The sequence below is a fragment of the Nannospalax galili genome, unplaced genomic scaffold (assembly GCF_000622305.1).
Source record: "Nannospalax galili isolate Female #2095 unplaced genomic scaffold, S.galili_v1.0 scaffold2324, whole genome shotgun sequence".
Lineage (NCBI taxonomy): Eukaryota > Metazoa > Chordata > Mammalia > Rodentia > Spalacidae > Nannospalax > Nannospalax galili.
The window spans coordinates 158,505-171,783 of NW_008351545.1; the positions used below are offsets into that span (position 1 = coordinate 158,505).

The window sequence follows — 13,279 nt, forward strand, 5'->3', positions numbered from 1 at the left end:
ATCAGTTGTCAAGAGGAAGGAATGAGAAAGCAGGCCATGTAACTAAACAGATTCTTTAAAAGACAAAGCTAAAGATCAATGCAAGGATCAAACAATGTAAACAATAGCCAAGAAGCCAAAATCCTGAGGCTATTTTGAGGGGACCTGGTGTAGTCCTTTTTCATCTGTTACTTTGTGAATGCACTATTTTCCTTCAGTGACAGTTTGTTACCTACTCTGGTTTGAGAGATGAATTCCTTTGCCACTGCCTCTGTCTTCATATGTTCCTGACCTAGGTGGTCAAACTGCTGCAACAAACCTCCCAGCCTTGGGTTCAGGCACTTTATGATTTTGTAGCTGGTCAAATTGACACAGAGGTCTCTCAGAAGAGACACACAAGCTCATACAGGCCAACATAAAGGTACTTTTGTTACATCATCTAGCCCAAGTGGTGCCCACACCATGCTCTTTGCCCTTTCTGTTAATTGCAGTTCTGCTCTGCTGGCCCCTCAGATAAAAGTTTACATTAACTCCTCCTGCACCCATGTATTGCTCCCAGTTGTTACCGCCATCCAGCTCACATTCTCTGTCCTTGGTTGCCTTCTTATGATCTCTCAATTTCCTGTCTCCTGTCATTCCTCATTTTGTTTCTGTAGTAAGTGTTAAAGTGCTACTTTAGCTAATCCACAACCCTCCTGAAATACATTTATTTGATCAGATTATGTACCCTAATAGATTTCTACATCCTGGACTCAAGCTAATTTTTCAACCTGACTGCAGAGTAAGAGCTTATTTCAAAACCAAACAACTCTCTGTGAATATGCAGAATGTTTGGTTTTACTGTAGGGTAATCAAGTATGGATGCAGATTTTCATCCAAAAATCTTTGTATGAAATTATACGTCTTTTTCTAGCTCTCAAGTGAAAAGTTCCTCCAAATCTTTGTTAGCTTGAATAAGCCTGGCCACCAGCATTCTGAGAATGGGACCGTGTGTGAAAGCTGCATCTCATAGATCAATAAAGTGCTGTTCAGTTGCCCCATTATCATCCTTCCTCTGTCTACTCTGGTTCTCAGTTTGCCTGGAGTCAAGTCCAGAATGCCGTTAGGGAGTAAACCCACTCACTGCCTTCTTCCAAGGTAGAGTAGGCAGGAGCAGTTCCCTGTACCCCTAGAAAAGATATTTGAGGTTCTTAATACAGTCTTTTAGGTGACCTCAGACAATCCTCTTGTTTTGTTCATTTTGCTTTTTGTTTTATGAGACAGTGCCTCACTCTCTGGAACTCACTCCAGCTCTGGCTGGCCTTGAACTTTGGGCAATCCTCCCACTTCAGCTTCCCAAATGCTGGGATTACAGGTGTGGCCACTATGCCTGGCAGTCTTGTTTTCAATTCAGTGCTATACTTAATACCCTCAAAAGTCTGGTTCCTGAAATCCCTGCCTTTCTGTGTGCATCTACTTGCTTGCTGACTCTTTGCATTGGTGTCTAAGGCTGCAGTTGACTGTTCTAAGACCATTACCACCCAGTCATCTGGTCATCTGCTTTCTAATTTAATTGTTTCTTAGATATCATTTCTCTTCTCATTCACCTTTTCTTGATGAGCTTATATCTTTTTTCTTTAATTACCATTTTGGTATGTAGAGACAACTGCTTGCATCACCTTGTTTAATCTGAAACCTATAACTAATCTTCAAGACTGTGTTCAAAGCAGAGTGTGGTCCCCCACACCTTTAATCTCAGTACCCAGGAGGCAGAAGCAGGTGGATCTCTGTGAGTTCAAGGCCAGCATGTTCTCCATAGTGAATCCAGCTGTGGCTACAGGGAGACTCTGTCACAAAAAGACAAAAAAAGGGGGGTGGGGGATTCTGTTCAGTAGTATTCACCTGCATAATACTACCGACTTCTGGATTCCTATCCACAAAATACTTCTTATACTTCTAAACTCTTTACCTGCATATACAGGATGGTATACAGCTCACTCTGAGCTGCTGTTAGTTATTTGTGCAAAGGAGAGAGGTCTTGCTTCATGAAACACAATGGGTCTGGTTGGGTTTCCTGTTCTTAAGTGCCTATCATGGTGAACAGTGATAGATATATTAATTTAATGATTAAATATGTAGGATCCTGGAACAATCAACCAATATATTCCTTTTTTTTTTTTTTTTTTTTTTTTTTTTTTTGTAGCCCCTAGCTGGCCGGGGCCAGCCTAGAACTCATTATGTAGGCCATGCTGGCCTCAAACTCACAGAGATCCGCCTACATCTGCCTCCCAAGAGCTGGGATTAAAAGGCATGTGCCACCATGCCAGCTCAACCAATACATTCTTTGAATTTAAATGTTAACATTACATTCTATGTTTGGGGATTGCAGTTGTGTTAATTTTTTTGGTATACCTTTCATCTTATGAAATACTTGCCTCCCTTAGCTTATGAGGTCTTCGGAGGAAAGGGCCTTGTAACTTTTTTCTTTTACATCATTTCTTGCAGCTCTTACCTGCCTCTTTAGACATGAGATACTCAAACACTAATTGCCTCTAGGTGGGAAGTAAAGGAGATGTGAGGCAAATTTGGCTCTCATAGGGCGATTTTGGGGGACACATGTGCCATCTGGAAAGTGGGCTGGAGATGTGAAGTAACTTGGTGAGCAGAGGAAAAGCAGTTGGAAGGAGAATGCTTCATTTTCTTCTCTAAACAGTGTTTGCTTGTTCCAACAGGCCAGTTGCAGTACTGAGCTCTCACTGTGCTGTTTTCCCTTCCGGTCACTCATACCCAGCACATTTCTGCCTCAGGATTTATGTTGTGCCTGCCACCTAAGACACTTTCCCTCAAATTATCCATGCCTTTCTCTTCCTCTTTATCCAGGTCCTTACTTAAAATGTTAGTTTATCATTAAGAGCTCCATCAACTTTCCTACATAAAATTTAAAAGTCTCTTCAGCATATTTTATCTCCCCTTGTGTTAAAATGTTTTTCTCTCGTACTTAACTTCACATGAGTTATTATCTGGTTGTTCATGTAGTTTCTGTCCCCTCCATCCACACATTATGATCTGGGAGGGCAGTATCTATTTTCTTCAACTATGTATTCCCAGCCCTTAGGATTGTGACTTCTGGTACTGAGGTATTCTTACTTGTTTTCTGAATTATTAATGCTTCTTAAAGTGTAATCCAAACTCCACTTACACTGAAATACTGGCTAGAAATGCCAAATTAAGGACTAGCAAGCCTCACATGAGAGGTATGATATGTATTTTAAATTTTTAATTAACAAGTATAAAGCAATAATGAAATAGCTTAACTAAGTGCATAAAGGCAAAGCCCAGTAAGAGTAAATAATGACATGCATGCACTGGTTCTCAGGTGACCAAAAAAAGAGACAGCAAGTTCTAGTAGAGATGGTCAAAAGGACTTCCTTAGTTTAATATTTGTAAATAACATGAATGATAAATAAAGCAGTAAACTTTGACTCCTATAGGTCAGGAGATGTTGCACCAGCTGGATAGTGGTGTGCAAGGTCTGTAGAAAGGCCTCACTCCAGCTTCAAGAAGTCCAAGGTAAGAAGAGACCTAAGGGGGCGGAAGCAGGATGATCAGCAATTTAGAGTCAACCTCAGCTACTTAGCAAGTTTGAGGCCAGCCTGAGCTATGAGACCCTGCTTTGGAAAAAAGAAAAGAAAAAATAAAGACTTAGAATGAGAATTTCTTTTTCTCATTATATTTATAGACAACTTAGTTCATTTAAATGTGTCTTGGGTACCTGTCTCTTGTTTCATATGACATAAGTGTGGAGCTATGTTGCATGTAACTTCTCCTTGTATGCTCTAATGACAGAACTGATAACAAAGCTGAAGCTTCCTGTGTTTTGAGTTGGTCTTTAAGGAGTGTGGGCACGTTACATATACCCATCATCCTGTCGCTCACTTGGAAAATTTTCAATAAGGTACAGTGTGTGGTTGTAGATATGGCTCATCTTTCACTGGCTTCATTAAGCAGACATAAGAAACCCAGCAACCTCATTCATATAGGGTTTTGATTTGGAAAAAATTAGGTTGGGCTGAGGATGTAGCTCATGAACAGAGCATTTGCTTATGCTGTGTGAAGCTCTGTATTTGATCTCAAGCACTGGAGCAAGAGGGAGAGGAAGGAAAGAAAAGCAGACTGCTGAGCTGCTGCTCTTATTCTAACCAGTGCACCAGCTTCCTGGGTCTCAGCGAGGCCAGGTGTCACTTTAGAGCAGCAAAGAGGCCAGTGTGGGAACAGACTGGATCGGATCCAGCTTCCTTCAACATCACTACCGGTTATTTGATTAAAACAGAACCTAACTAGGCATGATTCATATTGACACATCATGCTTTATGTGGGAAGGACAGCAGTTCTAGGGGAAAGCTGCCATTGTGGAGGAAACCACTCAATTTTCTGTTCTAGAAAACCAACACCTTAGCATTGTGGGACATCAGTCCTTGCCAGTCAGCTTCATCATCAGCATGTAACTACTTTCTCTCCAGAAAGAGCTTTTCAGATGTTTGAAATGTTTAACTATGATAAGTATTGTATTCATTATCACTGTTGTGATTTCTGTGAGGCCATATACCAACTCTCCCCAGAAAAGTGGATCTTTTCTAGAAGTTCTGCCAACTCGATTCTCGAAATCATCATTTTCTCCTTTGATTTCAGCAGGTCTGTCCTTTGAAAAAAATTCAATGAAGTACATGAATGAAGGTTTTCCAGAAGATTTCATTCTCATGGGCCTTACCAAATACCCATGGCTGGATCTTCCTCTCTTCTTCGTCCTCCTGGCCTCCTACATGTTCACATTGCTGGGAAACATTGCTATTATTCTGGTCTCTCAACTAGATTCCCAGCTTCGAAGTCCCATGTATTTTTTCCTTACCAGTCTTTCATTTCTGGATCTCTGTTTTACCACCACAACTGTCCCTCAAATGTTGTTTAACTTAGGGGGGCCCAACAAGAACATCACTTACATAGGCTGCATGGCTCAGGCCTATGTGTTTCATTGGCTAGGCTGTACTGAGTGTGTCCTGCTTGGCATCATGGCCTTAGATCGCTATGTGGCTGTGTGCAAGCCCCTGCGGTACTCTGCCATCATGGACTGCAAGCTCTGCCTGCAGCTCTGCAGCACTTCTTGGCTCACTGGCCTGGCCAATTCAGTACTGCAGTCCACGCTTACCGTCCAGCTTCCTCTCTGTGGGAACCAGATGCTGGATCACTTCTTCTGTGAGCTGCCTGGGCTTATTAAAATGGCTTGTGGTGACACCACAGTCAATGAGATTACCTTAGCAGTGGTGGCCACAGTCCTGATAATGGGTCCCCTCTCCATGATCCTGGTGTCTTATAGTTACATTGCTCGAACTGTGTTTCGAATCCCCTCTGCTGCTGGGAGACTTAAGGCTTTCAACACTTGTTCATCACACTTACTGGTGGTGTCTTTATTTTATGGGCCAGGTATCTACATCTACATGCAGCCTCCAGAGGACAGTTCCCAAGACCTCATCAAGGTCTTGACCCTGTTTTACTGTGTCATTACTCCTATGGCCAATCCATTCATCTACACCCTGAGGAACAAGGAAGTTATAGGAGCTTTGAGGAGGCTTCTAAAGAAGGCCATTTCAACTATGGAGATATGAAAAATGATGCTTTTTTTCTGAATGTGAAGGCCCAACAATAATGTGAAATGTCCTTTTGGTTTTTCCTTTGCTTTGTTTGAAAGAGGGTGTTGATATGTAGCCAAGGCTGACCTTGAGTTTGTGATCCTCCTGCTGAAACTTGTAGAGTGTGCATCATCACATCCAATTTAAATGTCCTTTTTAAAAATATATGTTCCATCTAAACCACCCTCAAAACTTGAGTCAAGGGGGCTGGAGAGATGGCTCAGTGGATAAGAGCACTGACTGCTCTTGCAGAGGACCCAGGTTTGATTTTCAACACCCACATGGCTGCTATGAACCATCCTTAACTCGAGTTCCAGGGGACTGAGCCCTCTTCTGACTTCTGTGGCATGGCATTACACAACACGGGTGCACTCACATACATGCAGGCAATACACTAATACACACAAAATAAAAATAATAAATAAAATATTTTAAAAAACCAGTCGAAAACTTTTGCTTATGAGTGTAATCACCTTTATAAGAAAACACCTAATAGTTGGTATGAAAATGCTTCTGCTGTAAAATGCCAAGGGTAAGTGAAGTTCTTGAACAAACAAATCTGAAAAGAATGACCTTGAAAAGTGTCTTATTGTATTGACTTTAAAAAACCTAAAAATAATGCATAAAATTTTCATTAAAGTATAAAATTACTTTTATGAGTTATATCTAATTATTCAAAGGACTTATAAAGAAAGTATCAATAGCAAAAGAAAATTATATTAAACAACTATGTTGATTCCATAGGCTGTTAGTATGGTTAATAATTAAACTGGACCTAGATTACATACCATAAATTATAATAAACTAAATGTTAATTTTAAAGTGATTTTTATTAAAAATATTTTCTATCATGGTTGTTAAAAAGGAATATATTTCTGACAACTGAATAAATGGAAAACTAAGACCAAAACAGGATAAAGATGTGTTTAACAAAGTAAAAAAGAAGTCCCTTCCCTAAATTAAAACAAACTGAAACAAACAAAAACGTTACTGGGTGGGGGCGGGCAGACAATGAGAACAAAGCATAATGACATACTGTATAAAGATGCTACAATGAAACCCACTAACCTAAAAAATTAAATTTTTTTTTCGTCTTTTTGAGACAGGGTTTCCCTGTAGCCTCAGCTGTCCTGGAACTCACTATGTAGACCAGGCTGGCCTTGAACTCACAGAGATCTGTCTGCCTCTGCCTCCTGAGTGCTGGGATTAAAGGTGTATGCCACCATGCCCAGCTAAAAAATTAATTTTAAAAAGCAGAATAAAACAGAAAAAAAATTCACTATCATGCTGACCTTGGTGACTCACACCTATAATCCCAACACTTGGAAGGTACAGACAGGATGAGCAGGAGTCAAATGCCAACCTTGGCTGCATGAAGGCCTGTCTCAAAAAACAAAAAACAAAATCTGACCATTCTATCATAGAAAATACATATAACCACATACTGGGTGGAGAAGCACTATTTTATTGGCTCTAGCACACACTGTGAAATGCCCAAATCAAGCTAATTAATATGTCCATCAAACAGTTGCCTTTGTATGTTGTGGTTGTCACTGGGGCACAGGTTCTTGATCTCATTGATGTTTGAAAAATGAACTCGGCAAGGAATGGGAACACAACTTACTGGAATAAAAATACAGGGCAAGTGACCTGGAAATCTCAGCAGGTATTAGGAGGAGGAAGAAGGTGAGAATATGGTGATCACACCAGGAAAAAAGACAGAACTGGGTTTCTGGGACCTTTGTTCTTTGTTTTATTGAAGGGGCCCCAAATTGCCATCCTCTCAGGGTGATCCTCTCAGGTGATGAAGCTCCCTGGGTCTTGGGCTTGAAAGCTGTACAGCACCTGTTCTCACCAACCAAGGGGAAATGTTTAACTTTAATGCTGTTTGGTTTACCTTGTACTGAGTACTGAGCTCTGTCTTCTTTTTTGAAATCTTTAATTCCCTGCATCTACACGGGAATTACTGACCACTGACCAAGTCTTCTGTCTCAGAGGAAACTGACATATTGACATTCATGTCTCAAATGATGCTGGGGAAGAGATAGAGGGTCCCTTCTTTTTTTCCCGTCTCCCTGCAGAGTATCTTTCCTATTATCGTGAGAACACTTTGTTTTGTGGGGGTTTTTGTGGCAGTCCCCTGGGTCCTATGGTCCTGTCCAGCAGTCCGCCCCAGTGAGGCCCACCACAAGGGGGATCAGGGAGAGGGGAGCGCGCTGTCTGCCGGTTTTGCCAGCCCTCTTCGCGGATGATAATCAGACGCGACAGGGACTCTACTCAAGCAGGAACTCGTTTATTGCAAGCATTACAGAGCTTATAAAGGCATTAACCGCAAACGGAAATCCCCCTCCCCCTGAAGGTGTCCAGTCAGCTTAAAGGTCAACCAAGCACGTGGGCAGCACTTCATGGATTTCAATGGTGAACACTCGCTGATCACATGCTCCTCAGGAGTGTGGAAATGGCTGTTAGCCAATCCAAAGACTTTCAAAACAAGTCAGGCCACGCCCTGCTTTCTTCCTCTCCATGCCATCTTTGCAGGGCCATCTAGGTCCCTACACCTCGCCCTTTTGTTTTTATTTTAACAGGCTGGCTTTAGGCATCCTCCCTTTCACAGTTTACCCATATTGGAGCAGTTTCCTGAGGAAAGGTGGTTAGCCCTTTTCCCTGAGCCAAACATCCCAGTCTGTCTTAGGTTGCCCCTGCTCTGACCAAGACTTGCCCGTCATTGGATAGTGCACCTGGCTATGTGCATCTCGTGTCTTAGCAGTACTTGTCAGGAGGGAATCTTACCCATCATTGACATGGGATGTGTTAACCTAGGCAAGGACAACCGCATGGGGGACGCCAGCCCGTGAGGGGTCATTCTCGGCCTATCTCAGTGAGCCATGCACGGACTACCCTGGGAGGGGGCGTGGTTTCGGGGGATTGAAGGGCCATGAGGATCTGCAGGGTGGTTTTGTTGGTGGCCTTCTGCCTGCGAATATGCTGATAAAGATACAATAGTAAGTAAAACACCCAGAAACTGATCTTGTGTCCCTGGGTGGGACCCATGTTGATCTTTGGGTGGGTCAGTTGGTCAAATTGTTACGTCTGAGCCTCTCACAGGTCAGGACAATGACAAACATAAGCCCCATATGATGATCACCACCGTGAAGGCCAACAGCAAGGTCCATCAAGGTCTTTGCATTTCTCTGTGGGAGGGAAACAAGAATTTGATCTCATGGGTCTATTGCCCATGGACAAACAGGTTAATTCTTTTTAATCTTTTATAGCTGCCATGTCAGCTTGGTTGGACTGTGTGTAATATTTAAGATTTCTGGTGGGTACCCATATGGGCACAGACTCATCTACAGGGAAGACACATCTGAAGCCTTGCCCTATGGTCAATAGTGGGCCAGGGCCTCTCCAGCCTCCTGTGATGGGGTCTTTCCATTTTACCTGTACTTCAGGTTGTTGCTCTTGCCTTCCCCAATGTCTCTGGAATTTGGATTCTGATTGATTTATTTGAAAATCAAGGACATTGATAGTAAACAAGGCCATGAGCAATTGCTGGTGGGGGCTACCTCCCCCTTTTTGTTTTTATAATTGCAGCTTTATGTTTTGATGGTTGCATTCGACAATTGCTTGGCCTTGGGGATTGTAAGGAATCCCTGTATTATGTTGGGTTTCCCAAACTTTAAAGAAGTCTTGTAAGCTTTGACTTATGAAACATGGTCCATTGTCAGTTTTGACCCTTTGGGGTAGCCCCAAAGTTTCGAAGCACTGGATGAAATGGCTCTGGGCATGTTTTGATTTTTCCCCAGAGTGCACTGTGGCCCAGCAGGCATTGGAGTACGTATCAATGGACACAAATATATACTTAAGCTTTCCAAAGGATGGGAAGTGGGTGACATCAGTCTGCCATAACAAGTTAGGCTTAAGGCCTCTAGGATTTACCCCTGGTGGTTGAAGTGGCAGCACCTGAAGAAATGGCTGACATGATTTGCAGGTACGTACAATCTTTTTTTAGGTCTTTGATAGGAACCTGGGGAAATCTCTTATGAAGCCCTCGCCAATTGACATGAGTGAGATTATGTAGGCCTTGGGCTTTAGTTATATTAACTGATATGATTTGAGTGGAGTCCAGTCTATCTGCTTCAGCATTACCTTGGATCAGAAAGCCAGGCAGGCCCTGGTGGCCTCTGAGGTGGTATAAGGAAATGGGATGTTCCCTTTCTCTAAGGGGTGTGTGGGTCTGAATCATCAGAGTTGTAATGGGGTTCTTATCTACTCTAATGTATGATCCCAAGAGTCCAGGGAGGAGATTTACCACATATAGGCTGTCTGAGAACAAGTTCATGGGCCCTTTTACTTTAGTTAAGGCCAGAACAATAGCCATAAGTTCTTTGAATTGAGCCGAGCCATCACATGGATGTGTGTAACTGTGACCCATCATTTTCTTTGGTATAGACCACAACAGTGGCTCCATATTGCAACCCCCCCGTGAACACATTGCATGCTTTCGCCAAGGGCTATTGGTGAAGGAGTTGGGGGGCCCTCCATGGGAGGGCACGAAAAGAAGTTACCCACTGGTGAGGGTCATAGTGGCAGTCGAGGCTCCCTCAAAACCCCTCAAGGCTTAAGGTCAGCCGGCTATTGTTTTTACACAGCCATTCGAAGTCCACGAGCTGATAGGGGATGATGATCTTGTGAGGGTCCAGGCCATAATATCTCACAGCCAATTCACGCCCCTTTTCTAGAAGGTCTGCTAGCTGATCAGTGGGTGTATAGACCCACGGTACATTCCCCAGGGTGGCATGCACCCATTGCAGGGGATTTCTGCCCTGTACAAGGACTGATGTCATTAATGACTCTCCAGGTAGCACCCAGAGTTCTGGGAGGAGTCGTACTGGCTTAACCTGGCTTTATTTATAGCAACCTGGATCTGATGAAGAATCTCAGTGTTGGGGATTAATATAGATCAAGTCAGAAGATTGTTTATCAGCTAGTAGCTGGAACAGGAGCTTCATCATCTCGGTTGAGACAGGAATCCAGGCTCGGAACCAATTTATTTCTCCCCAAAATTTTTGCAATTTAGTTACAGTGAGGGGAGAAAAAACATCCAATTGGGGCTTTAGGGGGCTCACTCCCTCCAGGGAGAGCTCAGTCCCTAAGACCCTAAAGGGCGGGATGGTTTGTATTTTATCTGCTGAAATATAGAGACCTCCTTTCCTTAGGCACTTTTAGGTCATCTTATAGAGGATACTCAACCGGTGGGCATTGGGGGCCCCCATGATGATGTCATCCATATACACATAGACCATAGCCTGGGGTTGTATGCTTACAGGCCTCAAGAGTGTCGTAACATATTTTTGGCAGAATGCTGGGCTATTCGCCATGCCTTGTGGTAATACCATCCATTCATATCTCTCTCTCATCAGGGGAATTGTAGTTGAGTGCAGGTACCAAAAAAGCAAACTTTTCACAGTCCTCAGGATGTAGAGGAATGGAAAAAAAGCAATACTTAATGTCTATAACCATTAGGGTCAGATCAGAGGGGATAGCAGGGATCCAGGGCAGTCCCCTGAGGGGGATACCCACCAGGACCATTCTCTCATTAACTTTTTGGAGGTCCTGGAGCATTCTCCGTTTTCCAGAAGACTTTTGGACAACAAACACTGGTGTGTTCCAGGGGCTAAGCGAGGGCCGAATATGCCCCAACTGCACCTGTTCCCTTACAACCTCCTTCAAGGCTTGCATTTTAAATGAGGGTAGTGGCCACTGTTCCACCCACACCGGCGGACTGGGAGCCCACTGGATGGCAGGGACACGGGGAACAGTGGCCCTTAGGATTGGGGTGGATCCTAGGGGTCTTGGGGGGTTCTCCCCAGTAATCGTGGAGATTAGGCAGTCCCCTGGTGGGAGGGGTAGGCATCCTGTTGGCCTCTTCCTCATCCAAGACATTATCAAGAAAGGTTCTATTATCAGTGCTAACATAGGCCTGGGCGTCTCCCAATATGTCTTGCCCCATAAGGTTATTTGACAGTCCAGCAGTCACCAGAGGCTGCACTTCCCCTCTGGCTCCATCAGCATCCTGCCAGCAGAGCCAGTCTTTAACTTCCTCTGATGGGGTGTTGCCTCCCACACCCAAGACCTGGGGTCCTAGGACCAATGTCCAATGACGTGGGATTTCTTCCTTCCAGAGGATGGTCTTATTAGCCCCCATGTCAATCAGACATCTAAATCTCTTTCCATCTGTAAGTATATCCATCTTGGGACTTAGGCCTGGGATTATAGGGACAGTCCAATTAGCCTGTGGATGGGTGTTGGGACGGGAGATTTGGGTGGAGAGCTGGGCCTGACCTGATGGGGGGCTGTACTTTATGCCTCCTTGGGGTGACGGGGCTGGAGGGCACCCCTCATCTAGTTTAAAGGCTTCCCCTCGATATCAAACTGTGACCTACAATCCCTCCTCCAATGATACCCCTTGCAGCATCAAGGGCACGGTGTGGTCGGGGTCCTGCCAGGCCCTCCACCCCCAGGTTTGGGCCTGTTACCCTTCTCTGGGCACTCCCTCTTGAAATGCCCAGGCTGACCACAGCCAAAGCATTGGCTCCCTTTTCCCTGGCCCTCTCTCCCCATCCATGGTCCCCCACTTCCTGCTGTGGCCAGGAACACCTGTGACTGGGTTGAGGTCAGTGCCTGCGTCTGGGAATGTAAGGCTGCCTCCATGGCCCTAGCCTGGTGCGTCTGAGTCCCCACATCCTTAGTATCTACTATCCATCGTCCCACTGACTTTTCTCTAAGGCCAGTGCAGGCCAGTTTATTGTCCGAGTTCATCCCGTCCCATATCAAGAGCTTAATGAACTGCTCCCTCAGTGGGCCAGGGGGGGAGTTTACACCATAAGCTCCTCTCCAACCTGTCCACGAACTCATGGAGGGGCTTGTTGGGATGTTGGGTAATTCCCACAATCAGGGCTTCCGTGGGCCCCTCATCCAGTTTCCTCCAGGCTGATAGCCCCAAGGCCCTGAGCTGGTCCATGTAGGGGGCAGGGATAGCTGCCTGCCATGCTCCTGTAGAATACTGATCTGTGGTGCCTGACAGCATCCCAAAGGTAATAGGGATGGGGGGGGGTGGCTGCCAGGTTCCTCTCTGCCTGAACCCAACATTCCTCCTTAAAGAAGGCACACCACTTGATAAATATGGGACTAGGGAGGACAGCCTTAACGAGACCCAACCAGTCCTTAGCAGGGCTGGTGGGCCAAGCCCTGCAAGAGGGTCTCTACCCAGGGCAAATTAGGCCCATCTTCAGCCACGGCCTTCTTCCTTCAGGTTCTTGGCATCCCAGGGATACCAGGGGGCAGGGCAGTTGCCCCCTGGGTTTAGGTTGACCGGGAATGCCTCCACTCTTCCTCAACTTGCAGGCTTCTCATTGGGCCTGGGGTAAGCTGGTGGCCCATCCCCCCTTTCCTCCTCCCATGGGAGAATCTGCCTTCCTTCTGGGCAGGCTAGTGGGGCTGAAGGGAAGGCAGGGTACAGGGAGCCCCTTTCTGGCCAATTCAACCATTCCACTTGCAGCTCCTCAAGGGGTCCTGGCAGCTCCAGGGGAGCGCTTGTACCCCGGGATGGTTCTGGTTTCACTTTCATCACCTCTCTC

The 13,279-nt window shown here is 44.9% G+C and overlaps 1 protein-coding gene across 1 annotated transcript; it reads left to right on the forward strand.

Annotated features, from left to right (window-relative positions):
* The first annotated feature begins 4,658 nt into the window (after nucleotides 1-4,658).
* LOC103746322 (olfactory receptor 2B11-like) lies at nucleotides 4,659-5,677 on the forward strand. Its single transcript, XM_008848460.2, has one exon. The coding sequence runs from the start codon at nucleotides 4,674-4,676 to the stop codon at nucleotides 5,616-5,618; it is 945 nt and encodes a 314-aa protein (XP_008846682.1). The 5' UTR covers nucleotides 4,659-4,673; the 3' UTR covers nucleotides 5,619-5,677.
* The last annotated feature ends 7,602 nt before the right edge of the window (nucleotides 5,678-13,279 follow it).